Consider the following 16,527-nt stretch of genomic DNA (forward strand, 5'->3'; position numbering starts at 1 on the left):
GTCAGGTCAGCATTTCTGTAACAAATGTTATTAAAGATTGGATTTAGCTTTGTTTTTTAAATTGGTTCCGAGCTATAACTGAGTGCACAATGTCTGCATTCTTGTGTTTATCAGTGTAGGGAAAAATAAATATGCAAGGTTTTTTCACAGTACTCTAGAGTAGCTTTGATGGAAAAAGAAAATTACAAAACACTCCGAGATTACCAAAATAAACAATAACAGTAAAAAACCCCACTCCAAACAAAAAAAGTGCACTATCTTATAAATGCTGTGGTAATACACATAATCACTCATATAAACTCGTCACCATATCTCAATCCCAGTACTTACTCTGCAAATAAATCCACACATATGTACTCCATTTGCTCCTTGCAGTTTTCCTCACCAGTGCCTGGAGCTCCCCAAGCAGAAACATGTGTGGACACTCCACACATTGGTAGCACCATGAGATACCTGTTTGCATAGGCCTGTGCAGCAGACCTGGACCACACTGGGCTTGGGGCACATGCAGATCACCCAGGCAGGCTTCCAAAAGGTTGTATTTGCTGTGTATATACTGTGGAGTTGGTACATACACCCAGAGCTGGTGTGTACAGGAGCACTGGTAATTCTCATCAGGACAAACAGAAAGTATGTGAACTCAGCCTGGCTAAGATTTGTCCTTCCCACAGGAAAAAAAAAGAAGGTAACTCCAGTGCAGAAGGTGCCTTGTTTTGGAAGATCAGAGCATGTAGATTTTGTGATGAGAAATAAAGCAGCAATGTTCCCATATTTGGGAGAATATCTCAAAGCCCAATCTGGGAGAATCCTGCAGATAAAATAAATTAGCTTGCAGCATATATAGCAAACTTCCCACGAAACACCAGTTTGGCACAGCAGCCAATCTTCCAAATTAATTTCACGGCAATGGTTCACTGCATTCCTCTCCCTTTTTCTTTTAAACAAAATTCTTGATGCAGCACGTTGGGAGTTAACATTTTTTGCAAATTTTCTCTTGTGGTAAGTTACAAGGACCATGAATCTCTCCTAATAAAAGCAAAGGATGTTCCTTCCCCCTCTGCTCCTCACCAGTAACAATTTGAGGATTGAGTCCTGTGACAACCTGCCCACTGGATGAAGTCAAGCACCACAGAAATGTTGTATCTCCTGGAAATCAGTAGGGAATTTGGATTGTGTCATTTTCCAACACTCTTATGTTGGTAAAACCAGTTTTCCCTGGAGGTCACTCACCTGGATTAATGGTGATGAATTTGTTATCTGAGGGGTATTCCTCTGGAAACCTGTCCTCCTTTGGAGGAGGTTTTCTTGTAGTCTCTGGTCTTCTTGGGATCTTGCCCGGGTACAGTTCATCGGTGAACGCTGGTGGCACTTGGGTGGAAGGGAGCGGCTGGGGCTGAGTGTTGGCTTCATCCAAGCTCTCCTCCTTGGGACCTCCAGCCGCAGGGGCAACGTTTTGGTTTGGCTCTTCACCCGATATGGTTTTATTTCCTTCTTCCTCAGCAGTCCGGTTGGGGGAAGCCACGGCCACACTGGGCTCTGTGCTATCGTGCGCCTCCGCGGCTGCCGTCGCCCTGTCTCTCTCCTTCTTTTCAGCATCCTTTTCTTCCTCTTCCTCGTGCTCCCGCTCCCCATCCTCACTTTCACTCTTTTCATCCTTCTCCCCCTCCTCAGCTCCCTCGCCATCCTTGGTCAGTGCCGAGTCCCGCTCCGGCCCCGGGGAGGCGGCGGCGGCCTCGGTGGTGGCCACCACGGGCCGTCCCGCCTGTTTGCTGGGGGCGGCCGCCGTGGGCAGCCGTGTGGGCCAGACGCTGCTGGGGAAGGAGGAGATGCCACCACCGCTGAAGCCCAGCCCTGCCAGCAAGGTGCTGGTCACCACTGAGGCCACGGTGGCCTGGCTGCCACTGGAGGAAGGCCCCATCCCTGTGGCCATGGACACGAAGGAGAAGGGGAGGCCCGAGGAGGTCCAGGTGGAGGAGCCAGAGCTGATGGGAGCCATGTCAGCTGAGGAGGCAGGAGATGCCGTGGGCTTGAGGAGGTCACCAGCAGCAGAGGGGAAGAAAACACAGCAGAGAGCATCAGCAGGGGCCCAACATCCTACCTGGGGTCATTTTTCTTTTGTATTTCCCTCCCTTTCAACACATGTGCCATTCTGGTTGCTGTTCTCTTAAAGCCAAAGACTCCCACCAGCTGGATGCAGGGTTGAGCCAGGACAGGACAAGCCACAGAACTACCAGCAAACCACAAAGGGAAGAAACCTCCCTGAATTCACCACACCATCATCAAAACCCTCTTTATCCTTATCTTTATTCTACATCGAGACCTTCTCCACCCACGTCACCATTGACTTTGTGAGTAACGTTTCCTCTCGGGGTGAGGAGAATGTAAAGGAGTTTAATGAGTTTAGCTGCATTACTCACAGTGCTTTAATCCTCAGAATACAGAAGTTTAAAAATACAGTATTACATAAGGGCTGTCTCAAAATAATGGCTGTGCTGCTAACGCGAGCATCCGTGGCTGGTGGGTCTGTTCTGACAAGGAACTCTGGCTCTTCCCACACACATTGTGAGGCCCTCCAATGGTACTATTTTTATTTCATTAATTTACCCATCAGCATTATTCTCCTAAGGACTGGTGCTGCAGTGAGGCATCACTCTCATTAGAAAAGACCAGCTGGGCAGTCATGAAGCACTTGGAGAGCATCAGGAGCCCTTCAGCAAACCACCACTACCTCTGCCAGGACCAACAGGCTGCGACACTTATGTATAGACTCAGTTTTCTACAACCACAGGTCTCTCCCTGGTCACCACCAGCAACCCAAAGCCAGGCCTGACACTGCCCACTTCCCCCAGGGAGCTTAGAGGAAGCAGGGAATGACCTATGGACTTTGCATCCTCTGCACCCTGCCACTGTTATTCTAATGTCAACCCCGTGCACGCATGCTTGCATGCAGGTCTTTGTGCACACATGTGTGCTCTACTGGAAACAAACCCCCTTGGTATATACATAAAGAACTAAACCTTGGTCTATACATAAGGACCTAGTCATTCCCCTTCCTGAATTACATGTGGAAAAAGACACTGAAGTGAATTGACTAAACACAAGGAATAATTCTGTGGAAGAGCTGAGCCAGCAGTTCTGCCTGGACAACCTGACCACCCTCTCTGACTTACTGAAAAATGTCTCACATTACACAATTCATGACCAGGAGGGCCAGTAGCTGGAAAGATATACCTCAGATGAGTACAAACAAGGGTTAAATAGGTGCTACTGAACATTTTTTAAAAAAGTAAAATGTTTCTTTTTGAAACTGAAATGTATAACTTCACAGTATTTCTGCATCTTTCTGCAATTCCCAGGTTCAGTCAGGCCATGTAATTGAAATGCTGCAGCAAATCAAGAAAGGCTGCTTTCTCACGTTATTTTTGACCAGCTGCAATCACAGAGAACCTGAGATCTCAGATGAAAAGCCGTGCTTTAGAGATTTCAAGCCAAAACTTTAAATAAGCATCTAAACTTTCAGATACTTATCAATGTGAATCCCTCTGGCACTGTGAGATTTGCTTTTCACTGGCATGAACAGTCTCAAAGCTGGACTGAGTATTAAAGTTTGACAGCAGATTTTATATGTCTAGAATACCTCTATACATCATTAAACAAACATTAATCATTCAAATGCAAGTTTTGTATGTGTTATTTGCTTACTAGGGAGCATATCAAACTGGAACAGAATAAAACCAGAAGCAATGTACTTAGAGTAAATTCAACAGTATGAATCCAGTCCATAAATTTGGTTGAACAATTCAGTACACTGAATGCCAAGAAATTTAGGTTGTGGATAGCTTATGTTAAATAAACTAATAAGATGCTTTCAAAACTAAACCAGCATATTCCAGTTTTACTGTAAATGTACCAACATTTCTGATTCTGGAACACAAAAGTTGCCTTGTGAATTAAAATTCAAATAGAGAGACTGTTGAGGCTTTATTCACATAATAACAGGTATCCTTAGAGCACTGGAAGAGTAAAGATGTTGTGTGTGAGGCCTTATTCCTGGTGCATATACTTCTGGTCATACAATTAATAAAAGAAATTAAATTTATTTTCACAGTTATCATTAAGATTACAAATCCCCTCTAAATGGGTTGAATATAGATTTGGGAAGATTTTTTTAACACTCGATTCTTCAGTAGTCAAAGCCTCTCAGAGCATGAAGCTAGAAGACCAAACCTCCTGCAATATTTCATATTGGAAATATATTGTATGCTATAAATCCTTCTCTGGTGGGTCTGAACACCCCCCTCCCCAGGAAAGCTGGGTCCTGCCGCAGATTTCCAACACCGTGCTGCCACCTGGTGGGAATGTCCCCAAATCCCAGCTCCCCAAATCCACGACTTACCACTCCTGTCTTCACAATTCTGGTCCCCTCGAAAATTCGAGTGGTGTTAGCTGAGGGAGGAAGAAGAGCAGCGTGTCAGCAGGTTGGGAAAGGAGGCAATGACACAACTGCTGAGCAATTGCTGAACATACTGCTGCAAAATATGGATGCAGGTCTCAGTTTGGAGCAAAAGCAACTCAGCTCATTTGGCATTACTCACCTTACTTTGTACATGTGCCTAAAGATAGACTTGCTTGACTTTAACTCAGGCCCAGCAGTGCCAGTTTAAGTGCACTGTCAGAAAACACACTCTGTCCTTCAATCTCAAACTGGATGAAACACCCTGACTTACATGGGAAGTGACAGTAGCTGATGATAATAGTTTTTTCTGTCCTTATTATTTATTGCTATATATCTCAACTACAACCATGATCAAGCTCTGAATAATGTTTAGAAAGCTCACATGGATTAATTTTCTAGATCTTGGGTACTGCCAGAGATTAGAACAGCAGATCCTTTTTGGGGAGACATGGAAGGAATCACATCATCTACTCCCATTGCAGATGCGTGAATCACCTCCACTGCTTTGAACACTGGGCTAGAGTGCCCTAAGAATATCCAACAAAGCTGTCAGTAATGACTTACTCCTAACTGTGATTAAACAGGTATCATGGTCAAATTTCAAAGAATTTTTCCATTCTGTCATCTGCTGAAAGAGGTCATAATCAGCAACATACCAGTTTCTGACTTCTGCCTGGCACTTACAGTCAAATCCCAAACACTGTGCTGAGGTACTAAGAACAGAGAGCTACATGTGAGATGTGGGTTGGATAGGACACTTCTTGTCTGACCCCTGCTGTCCCTGCAATGCTGATAAGACTGTGGCAGGACACCGCCACAGAAGCAAACTGTGTCCACAGCTTCATATCCTTCAGATACTACGTGCTAACAGAGTAGGATTAACTTGCTCCCCCCCAATTTTCCAAAAATGACACAGAAAAACGTTGCTATTATTTTGTTCCCTTTACAGCATCAGATCCAAGTGACAGCTCCTTTCTTCATCTTAAAGATTTAAATGTTTAACTCCACTTGTTTTATTCTTCTGTTGCCCATTACAGGATTTATGTATCTGTAAGCTGGAGTGGGAGGGAATGCTCTCAGCAGAGGTAAATTTTGCCCTACTTAGTAAAAAACGTAGTAATAAATTCCCAGGAAGGAGCAAAACTTCAGCACTTAAAAAAGCTCTAAAAACTTCAAGTTCTTCTACCAAATCTCAGCACTACCAGATTTCTCCAATAAACTTGAAAGGAAATTCATGACAAAGGACAGCTTAGCATCTAGTAGTTTTGATTTCCTTTAAATATGTATGTTTTGGAAATCACTGAGGTTGTATGCATGGTAAAACCTGAGTGTCTCCACGTGTGGTTGTCAAGGTAGAACTGATCTCCTTTCCTCTTTACATAAAACAGACACCGATCAGACTCACATTCTGCTATAGCTGTGCCTCTGATGTATAAGCAGCCTCTGATGAATTTGTCTGAGAAAACTAGTAGCAAGAAAAGCCCTGAATTCTCCTAAAACCTGACAAACCCTGCCAGCAGAGAGGTGTAGACAAACCCTCATCACCAGAAATGTGATTCAGATTAAGTCACTGGCCACTAATCTGAAATTAGTATTGTCTACATGCACTCAAACATCTTCTGAAATCATTTCACACCATATTGCACTGTGAAAATAAAATAGGAAACAAACAATCGTTTAATATAAAAATAGGTATGTGGTTTTGTTACCTTGAAAGAGCATAGTCTGGCTAAAGTCACTACGCATTTCATTTCGGCAAACTGCTTGAACTCTGAACAGATAAAGGATGTCAGGTGAGACATGGCTAATGATGGCCTTCTGTTTAAAAAAAATAGATATTATTCAGTTTTTTACCCCCACAGTACTGTCCACGATCATTTTGAAATATATAAAGCATTGAGCTAACACAGGACATTTATGCCACGTAAGACAAACTATATTTCTAAACAGAAATATTCAGTGGTCCCCTGGGAGAGGGCAAGGCCGAAGGCCAAAGGGATGCACCCAGACTCTGCCCAAGAGAAAGAAATGAACATGTCCCACATCTATTCTCATGACAGTCTTCATGCCTGAAAGTCTCTGCTTTCCTCAGAAAAACTTAGTTCAAATCATTCAACCTTACAGGAATTAAATAAGATTTTTATAGGTGGAGATCCATGTCCCAAACATGAGATAAGCCCAGAAAAGTCACTGCATGTTCAAACTGACTTTATTTTGCAACAAACTGGCTATGGCAATTTGATGCTGGTGTACTGTACAACATGATGGCTCAGCACCCTGGGCTGGGGTATCCCTGCTTACTCCTAGACCCGAGAGACTGCTCTGATGCTTTCCAGAAACTCTTTTGTATTGCCTTGGTTCACAATCACATCAGTTCACAGCAGTAGCTGTGTGGGTCACTTGAAATACCCGTGATGTCCTTAGCTAAACACTGTCTAGCTCTGATTCAAGATGGGACAGCCCAACTGTATCTGCCAGAGCACTGAAAACAAATTGCACTTCCCTCTGAAAAAGGGTTTCCTTCTTCTCTTGCCCCTAAAACAGACTAAGCTGTCATTGCTTTCTTAACCTCCAAGCTCTGCTGAACAGCACAGGGTCTCGCTGCAATTTATTTCCAAGCTATCACTCCATCACATCCCCTGCACTTTTAATTATTTCTTTTATATAAAACAGGATGCTTTCATGGTGCAAACCTCATTTTTGCTGATTAAGGCTTTCCTCCTCATACCTGATTAAAAAAAATCTCCCTTAAGAGTGTGAAATTACGGCAAGAGAGAGGTTACAACACATCATAACCTTGGGTGTCTTTCAATAGGTTCCTTTCTGATTTTGTGAGGCAGATCGTTCCCTAATGTGACCCAGATAACAATGTCTAGTGGGGAAATTGAAAATATAAATGGAAATGAAGTAAAAGAATCTTCATCTGAGGGAATAAGAGAAGTATTATTGTATAACTGATTGAATGGGCCCAGAGGACTGTGTATTTGAAAAAAAAATGGTAACAGTCATTAGGAATAACACTGTGCTGCTGCATTTTTCATGTGCATATACAATTACTGATTTCATTATTCTAGAGGCTTTCTTTGATTAACAATAAATGGAGGCCTTTCAAACCTGAATATGTCACTTTGATTTTATATGCAGAGAATGTTAAGGACCAGTACAATACTTGCTTCCACTTAGACAAGAATGACAAGCAGATGAAATCCTAAATGGTGGAGATAGAGCAGTGTTTCCATCTGTGCTGGAACTGTCTTGCTCTTCCCTCTTTTTCTCATGCTGCCAGATGTAGGCAGTGCTTGTACAGGACCACTCCACAATAATCTTCTAGCCCTGACTATGCATTCCTGCCCCTGGCAGCCCTTACTGCCAGAAACTGCTCCAAAGACTGCAAGGGGCTATGCACAGTAAAAAGCCTGAGCCCAGGAACAGATTTTGGGGGGACTGGACTTTTAATGCAAAAATCTGTAATATTCAGAGCCTAAACATTTCCTGAGCCAGCTGTTTCTCAGCAACAGTATATGAAAAAGTGTCTGCAGATTTAGTCCTTTATGCACTCACATAAACCATAAAAACACAGTCCAGTGTTTGGGGTGGCCTGTTCAGCAACGTTTAACTAATGTTGAACATTTAAATAGCAATTCATTGTGAGTGAAACACTAGCCTGTCTATAAGGCAACAACTGCTTTCCTCCTCTACCTCCTTCTACCAAGAAAATAACGATATAAGGATAGCTTGATACATATGTCCGGGTTTGATGCTGTGCTTTTACCAGGTCCTTGTCACTGTCCTTGGTGAAAGTCTTCTCCTTTTCATCTTCATTTTTAGCCCAGCTATATGAAATCATGTAGTTCATGATTGGAGGGTGGTAGATGGTTTCTGGTTGGTTCCAGGTTACCAGTAACGCTGTCCTGTTCACAGGCTGCACTTTCATGTTCACTGGAGGAGTGCTGCAAGCTGAAACATAGAAGGAAAAAAGATGAAACTCTCCTAAATAACGAAGAGAAAACAAACAGGAAGAACTGTGCCTCACTCTAAGAGCCAGGTTTTTTTCTTTAATGCCCTTGCCTACAGTAACAGCTTAGACTGCAATCCACTGAGACCATGGGATTTAATACCACCTGCAGATGCTTTCTGCTCTCCTGAGTAAAGTGAGTGAGAGAATCTATTCTCTGCAGGCAAGTTGCTTAGTTCTCGACTTATTTTCAGTCCTGACATTGTACATACACTTTAACTTCGTGACTTAAGAGCTCTACACTGGAACATTAAGAAGTCCAGTCGACCTGATCCACAGCTTCCCTCATCCATGCCCTCCTGCTATAAGGGGTTAATACCCCAGTGTACTCTGCTGGCTCTGGAAAGAGTTGAAACCTCTGAAAATGTAACACTATTGGGTCAGTATTTTCCTCTTAACCCAGAACATTTTTACATATGACAGAAGTCATTTAATACTCTTCTTTCTATGTATTTTCCTTCAGAGATGCTCAACTGTTTGCCAGTAATGTACTGCTAGCACAGGAAAGAGTGGTTCTTGATGGCCTTGGCCGTCTCCTCCTAGCAGGGGAGGAACCCCTAGGCAGCCTCTGAAAGCCCTGCCTTCCTAACCCTGCCTGCAGTGTGAGGATACAAGTCACTTCTCACCCACACATAAGTTAGTGGGGTCATCAACATCAGAACAGCTTAACCAGTGGGAAAAACACAGCTTCTGCTTGCAGCAGCACCAAACCCAAAATTTCTGCGGGGGAGACCAAGCCCAGGTGCAAACCCAGCCCATCCACTCAAGGAGTGGGGTGAACACAGCCCCCTCATAGCTGCTGAAACAAAAACCACTTTTCAAGGCGTTGCCATGGAAGAGTCCGGGTGGGGATGCACAACACTAGATGGCACTCACATGCTATGGGAAAAATACATCATCCCCTTCCCAGCTATAAAGAGTTGAGATTTTTTCTCTGAGCTTTAAAAACCACGTTTAAAATACCCAATTCAGGGCAGATTCTCACATTCTTTTTCCCAATATAAACTCTGAACCAAGAAAAAATCACTTGCAATGATACCTAAACACATGTGCCGTGGCAAAGGAAATGATCTCTTCTGCCAGGGAAAGGCAAAGTGTCACCCAGCCCATCAGGCTGACACTGTTTGCAGAATTATTTTTCCCAATGCGACTTTTCCATTTCAAGCCAACATACTGAGCTTGTTTGCACTCTGCAGGTATGTGACTGCGTGTATATTTGGCCATTATTTCACTTCTAAAGAGTCCTGGCAGCACTGAAGGGGAGAAATGTCTATTCCTATGCCTGGACTTGCAGGTTGGTCATGTAGCTCTACTGTTACATTACTGAAACAGCTACAGTTCTTAAATAAAAATGATTAAATGCTTTAAACACCAATACTCTAGTACAATAGAAAAATATCTGTGAAATGCATTTGTGCACTTATAGCTCACATTTGTAGATAGCCTGAACCAGACAATGAAAATTGCAGAAATGCTCTTTGGAAAGGAAAGATCTTTGATGTTTGCTCTTGCCATGAGGGGTGACAATCCTGCGGTTTTGCAGTAGATCCTTCTGCTCAACTGAGAAGGAAGATCCAGCAAAGCAAACAAGCCCTACAGTACCTCAAACTGTTGAGAAAACCTTTATGAGTTTCTATTTACACAGAGTTGAAAGGATCAAAACAGCATTCTGCTGTCAATGCCACAAAGCCAGAAGCCAGACCATGGTCTGCTGCCTGCAGACACCTTCCCTCTGGCTCCCTCCTGGTCTCTGCAGGGAGCCCACAGAGCCAGGATGCTGCAGAGCACAGTGTGAAGCTGGCCAGGACCTGGACAAGAGGGCACAGCCGAAAGCAGTTGCTGTTATCACTATTCAGAGAGCTTCCTGATCCTTGGTATGCCTCTCCATGCTCACCTCTTTCCACTGAGATAGTCAGATCAATTCTCACTGACATCACTGTTTATTGATAACTGCACCAATAAATCATAACTGCCCCCTTTGACGCCCTTTGTCATCACAGAATTACACTTCAAATGCCAGGCCAGCCTTTATCGCTCCACCTAATCAAATCCCATCAGTGATAGGAGCCCGGGTGAAGGACTACCCAGATCTAAAACCCTTATCCAGTCCTTGTCCTCCAGGAGGACATGCAGAGATTTATATATTTAAAGTAATCATGCAACAAATTGTTTTAGAAATAATTCAAGCAGGTAACCTTCCTGAGAGACAGAGAGATCTACCTTAATTGCAATAGCCCTGTGAACAATGGCTGGGCGGCTGATTTGCAGACAAGGACCCCAAGCCACTCGAGGGAGAGGGGGCTGTCACATGCCACTGGCTTTGATGCCATTTGGAATAGCTCATGCCAGTCAGAGAAGAGAAGTGGGTATTTCCCAAGGGTAAACAGGAGACTCACAAACTCAGAGCTGAGAGACCCTCCCTGACCCTGCACCCTGATCCAAGAAGGTCATAAGCACTTCTAAACACCTGAGTGACCCCAATGACTTCACTGAGGTCAAGCCTCATTCACAGCCAGCTAAAATGAGGCTGAATTTACAATATTGCTATTTCACAGTAAATATTACAAAATTTTCATGACTTAGTATGACTTTGTTCAAATTACTGCAAGGCACTTGATGTAATTAAGTAATAACCGACCTGCTCTGTTCAGCCACATTTTTTTTTAACAGCTTATGAATGGGCAAAAAAGAAAGCTTTTTTTTTTTTTTAAATTAAACATATGGTTTTATTAATTTAACCAAACCTGCTTAGGACACAATGGAATAAAAAAAACCATTTGATCCAGTAATTCAATTTGATGATTTAATTAAAGTGATACATAGTAACATTGTCAACGTCTGAAAGGCAAGGAAAAAAGTGTAATGATTTGACCATCTATAAAACAACTAGCATTTCACAGAGATCTAATTTTCCTTTCCATACTCTCTGTGCCTTGGATTTTTGAAAGATTAAAAGAATCACAGACTTCCTGCTTGCTTTTTTTTCTTTTAGACGCTAAAGGACCTCTACTGATTTTGCAAAATATGCAGCTAAAGGACAGATAGAAATGGAGGAAGAGGTTGGGGCAGGGAGGGGGAAGCTTAATCAGGACACCCTAAAGAGAAACACAAGCTTTTCTTTTCATTTCCTTTTTTTTTTTTTTTACAAAACCAGGCTTAATAAGCAAAAAAAGCCTGTGAATTCATGATTGCTTGAGAAAAAAAAGAGAACCAAACTCAACAACCAGCATCATTTCACACTAAAATAGCATCTCAGCTAATTTTAGAAAAAATATTACTAATGCTTTCTTCTAAATTCATATCCTAAGGGAGAACAAAATATTGTAGGGGACTTCAGGATATCTTTCTGTGGTGTAGTGAAATCCTGAGCAGATACCTGAACTGGCTCTGCACAGGTCTATAGCAGGATACCAAAGCCACTACATCCAGGGCTAGCAGACCCCCAAGCCAAGACTTTGGGACCACAGGGCCACATCTTGGAGGCACTAAACATGGGAATGCCTCACTGCAGGCAGTGAGACATGCCCTGGACCTCTTGGAGTGAAAATCTCACCTCACCTTCCTGTCAGAGATGACCTGAACTGGGAGAACCTGGCAAACAAGCTGGCTCCTGCATTATGGAAAAGTCCTGTAGAGGTGGGACGGTTGTGCGGGTGCATCTGGAGGAAGCCCTCTGACCTGACAAAGGGCAGCCTCAGTGGCTCTTCCAGCTGCTGGCAATGTGTGGGGCTGCCAGGAGCTCTGCAGATCAGCCCACTGGGGAAGGCAGGGGGCAAGCCAGCACTTTGGCCAGCCTCATCTTCCAGGGCTCACTCAAGCCTGGAGAAAACCTGTTTGCCACTGGCAGACAAACGCAGCATGCTAATACAGCCCTAAGCACTGGGCAGGCCAGCCATACAGCAGAGAATTATTTTCTTCATGTTAAAAACATTCCAATGGGCTGGAACAAACAAAATTAATTTAACAACTCTGCATTCATCTCTCCCATAATTTGATTTGTATGTTGTATTTGGCTACGTAACCTCTACGAGGCTTTCCTAACTGAAGCCTGATAAAGCTTAATCCAAAAGCTCCTGGCAGCTCCATTTCAGAGAGTTGAAAGACAAAAAGGGGGCTTATTGTTTTGCAAAACTTAATTGCTGATATTAAGACACACCCATGAACGCAGAAAGGGCATGTAAGAGAATATTACAGCTTTTTTTGTTAGTATTATTCTTTAAAAGCAGCCTACATTTCTCTTGCAAAGAGGGAAATGCAAAACCAGCCAAACTTTCTGGGTTTCATCACGCTTTCTGCATATCCTACCTGTGGTTATGAAAAGAGCTATTTAGGGAAACTTTGAGAGAGTGCAAAAACTGTATATTTGGTTATTGCTTGTATACCTCCTCCCTGTAAAACAGGTGCCTCATATGATGAATCCAGTTGCACTGGGCTCAGCGGGATTTATAAAAACCTCTAAAAATGTTCTAAGTTAGGTCTTCCATGCATAAAAATGTCACCACTTTAAAGGCAGTTATTTCTAGCTGTGCTCTGCCCTCCTTTGGAAAATCCCACTCTCCCTCCCGCTGAATGTCTCAGCAATGCAAAACTGCCGTTCCTCTCCCTGGTGCCGTGGGATACACGTTGTGTGATGACAATTTTTGGCACAGAAAAGCAACATGCCAGTGAAGTCCTGAATTGCTCATTGTGAGATGGACATGGATCTTCTAAGGCAATTCCTACGTGGAGGGAAGAAACACTGGGATCAGGATGTGCCTAGAGCAGGTTACTGGCTTGGGGCTGCTCAGTGATAGGTAAGAGACTGGGACAAAGGTGTTGCTCTGGGAGGCAGCTCCTGGCCATAAGGTGAGTGAGGCCTCACTTCTTTTTCTCACTGATCTGGATGTACATGGGATGAATGGCAGGGAACAGTGTTTGTCTCTCACAAAGGAAGAGCACAGAGGAAGGTAGATGGGCTATTTCTTCCCACACACTCAGGAGAAGAGAAAGAGAGGTCAGTACGGGAATTTCATGCCTTTCTTCCCTAAAAGGGCAAACAAGTTGGTGGCCAAGCTCTTCAGGGAGAGAGAGTCTTTCCTTTCCCTCTGCTCCAGCCCTTGGAGGGAGCTGGAGAGGCCAGTCCTGCAGGACACATGGACCACTTGCTTCTGATAATGAGCAGCAAGTCAGCCACAAGTATTCCAGCAGATTTCAGAGAGGTCTGAAAACTGAGATCGATGCCTATGCTATTGCCAAAACACTGCACCAAGTTCACTCAGCCCTGTCACCCTCAGGTATCTGACTGCAGACAAGAAAAAAGCAATGCCACCAACAGAGATGAGAAGTACTCTCAAATATGTACATATACACAAACATATATCTATTCTTTCTCATTATTAGATCCTCAAAACTTCAAATAAACCCTGCAATGCAAAAATATGGGTTATGCTGCAATGAGAAAGCTCATGCTTGCTTTCAGTGCCATGGTAAGAGAAGTGATGCAGGGCCAGATTGAGCTACCTTGAACTGGTGTGTCTCAGTGGAGGTGCTTGGGAAGAGACTGATCCATAACAAACAACAGCATGCTTTGGGCTGTTGGATTCAATCCTGGAGTTCAGTGAGGGCTCTGCTCCCAAAGGATAACAAATAGACTACGAGGATCATATGCAGAGACAACACAAACTTTAATATATCTGAAAGTGCTAAGAGGCATACTTGCAACATTTTCCCCCTTCTCTTTTTACTAAATGTTTGTGTTTTTTTTGCTTTGCTTCAGTGTACATTGTTGACTTCTCAGAGTGCTTATAAATGACATTATTAATATATAAAGATAATTGCTTTAAAGAGAAGCATACATTTTTCCTTTACCTTTGCCTGCACTTTGCCAGCAGGCATTGGCAGGCTCCTGAGCATGCTGTACACACAAATATTTGTGTTGATCTACTTCAATCCACAGGCAGAATGTAGCTGTGGAGACAGACTATTTATCTTCCCTGCTCTTAACTTTCACTATGCTTCAAACAGACAGGGCTGTTTCTTGAGGTGTAAGGGACACCAACACACCCTGCACTTGTTTTATGAGCCTGGTGAAATAACCTCATGGGCAAAGGAGCACATGGGACTCACAGAGAGGCTCTGGGCAAGCTGGGTTTTTCCCCCTCTGTTGCTGGCCCGTTTCTCGAAGTGGACACACAACCACCATTTGGATTAATACCTGTATGACTTTTTTTGTAGCACCTGAGTTTCCACGGCATCACAGCAACAGAACCTGTTTTACTGAAAGGCAAGGACTGTGTGTTTTACTACGCTGTGTTTGAGCCCAAATATTTCATATATTTCACAAATACTGTTTCTAAAGCTGTGGCTTGAGTCCTCGGCGGGTGCAGATCAGCCCTTGCACCATCAGATGCCACACTGGGCTGAACTGATGTCTGACAAGGATCTGCCCTGCAAGTTTTGTGTTTATATTGCACACACGCACACAGGAGGTGAGTTGTGTTTAAAATGTACACTTGTGTCCTTATTTATACAGTGTGCCTGTGCAACACGTGTGATCACGTCCAGTGGCACAAGCTGCATCAAAAGGGAGAAAGGAGGATTTGCTGCCAGAAGGACACAGACTTGTCAAGGTTAGTCAAGCTGACCTTTCCAATATTCTGGTGAGGGTTTTTTGGACTGGGGAGCACAGGAAGGACAACCCAATAGAGTGGGTAGAGCATCTCAATACATACCCGTGGGATGCCCAAAATCAGACCAGGAAAGCAGCTTTCCTTTTATAGTTTCTGGAAGGCTTTTTTGAACACAAAGGATGAGCTGCAGGTGCTCATGGTTCAAATTAAAGTGAGTACTTCTGTGGGCCAAACAGCTGGACCAGCAGGTGGGCAGTGCAGAAAGGAATTCCCTCCAGGTGTAAATGGAATAAATCATCAAGCTCCCTTACAAGTACTTAGCTCTTCCAGCTTTAGTGGCAGCTGTGAGCCCAAATCACACTTTCACACTGAATTTCTCTTGCTCTGTTGGTTCAGACCCTTTATAATCTCTAAAGAAGTGTAAGTGATTATTTATTGCTTATTAATAAATCTGTTGTTTAGTTGTCCACTACATTCAGGCGCAGACACATGTGCTGCTCACATTACAACCACACAAAAGTTACTACAGGTGCAAATAGAACCCTGCAGAACAGAGCTGCTGCGAGAGGAAGCATGAAACCTATGTCAGGTATATGTATCACATCTTTTTGCATCTGACTCCCCCTTAAAATGGGTCAGTTTTTTCACTGAAAAGCTTGGTGTTCCACCTGACTGACCCAAAACTCTCTGGAAGGCAGCAGCCGTTCTCTCCCGCTTTTGCATGATGTTCTCCAAGACAGCTGCACACACCAGGACATCGTGTTGCAAAGCAAGACATGGATGAGGTGGAAGGGATGAAATATGCAGAAGGAGAACACTGATTTCTGCCTAAAACGTGCTTTCAGCAGGCACTTGAGGTGCACATCAAAAGAGACTCCTGCAGCTACAGGCGAGTACGTTTACTTGGAGCGCTGGGGCACAGCAGCAGCTGGGCAGGTCTGTAGTGCAAAGATGCAGGACAAGCAATTAGCAGGACAGTGTTACCACCCTCAAGCATGACCTTTCACACCAAGCCAGGCTGCTACACGAACAGAAATCCTCATAATGAGACATTGATACATCTGCACCAGCACCCTGCAGTAGGGTGAGGACCTGATTAAAGGGGGATGGAATTGGGAAAGGATAATTTTCATAAAAAAGGAAATCAAAAAGCAAATAGAAAAAGTCCAGTTATCCAAGGAAAGTGGGAAGGGGTTGTTAATCTATGAAGAAATCTTCCAAGACTCTTCCAAAGGACAAGAAGAATCAACTCTAATGGTAAACATATCATAAATTAATTAAAAAAGGTTCTTGCTGATTTTAATTTGCCCTAAGATATTTAAAGAAAGCAAATAGCTAAATTTTGCTTTAGCCATCCTGGGTTAAATTTTCAATAATGTATAATTTAAAATTTACATTCACTATGTTGTTGTTTTGGTTATATTACACCTATTACTACACTGTATTTT

The 16,527-nt window shown here is 43.4% G+C and overlaps 1 protein-coding gene across 1 annotated transcript in view; it reads right to left on the reverse strand.

Moving 5' to 3' along the window:
• The window catches only part of PTPRG (protein tyrosine phosphatase receptor type G), a 400,490-nt gene that overhangs the window by 76,423 nt on the left and 307,540 nt on the right, over nucleotides 1-16,527 (reverse strand). The window contains exons 9-12 of the mRNA XM_032698957.1: nucleotides 8,229-8,413; nucleotides 6,166-6,274; nucleotides 4,397-4,446; nucleotides 1,231-2,026 (exon numbers count right to left, since the gene is read on the reverse strand). Coding sequence (XP_032554848.1) covers nucleotides 1,231-2,026; nucleotides 4,397-4,446; nucleotides 6,166-6,274; nucleotides 8,229-8,413 — 1,140 coding nt within the window. The remainder of the gene's footprint in view (nucleotides 1-1,230; nucleotides 2,027-4,396; nucleotides 4,447-6,165; nucleotides 6,275-8,228; nucleotides 8,414-16,527) is intronic.

Source organism: Chiroxiphia lanceolata, chromosome 11 (genome assembly GCF_009829145.1).
Source record: "Chiroxiphia lanceolata isolate bChiLan1 chromosome 11, bChiLan1.pri, whole genome shotgun sequence".
NCBI classification, from domain to species: Eukaryota; Metazoa; Chordata; class Aves; order Passeriformes; family Pipridae; genus Chiroxiphia; species Chiroxiphia lanceolata.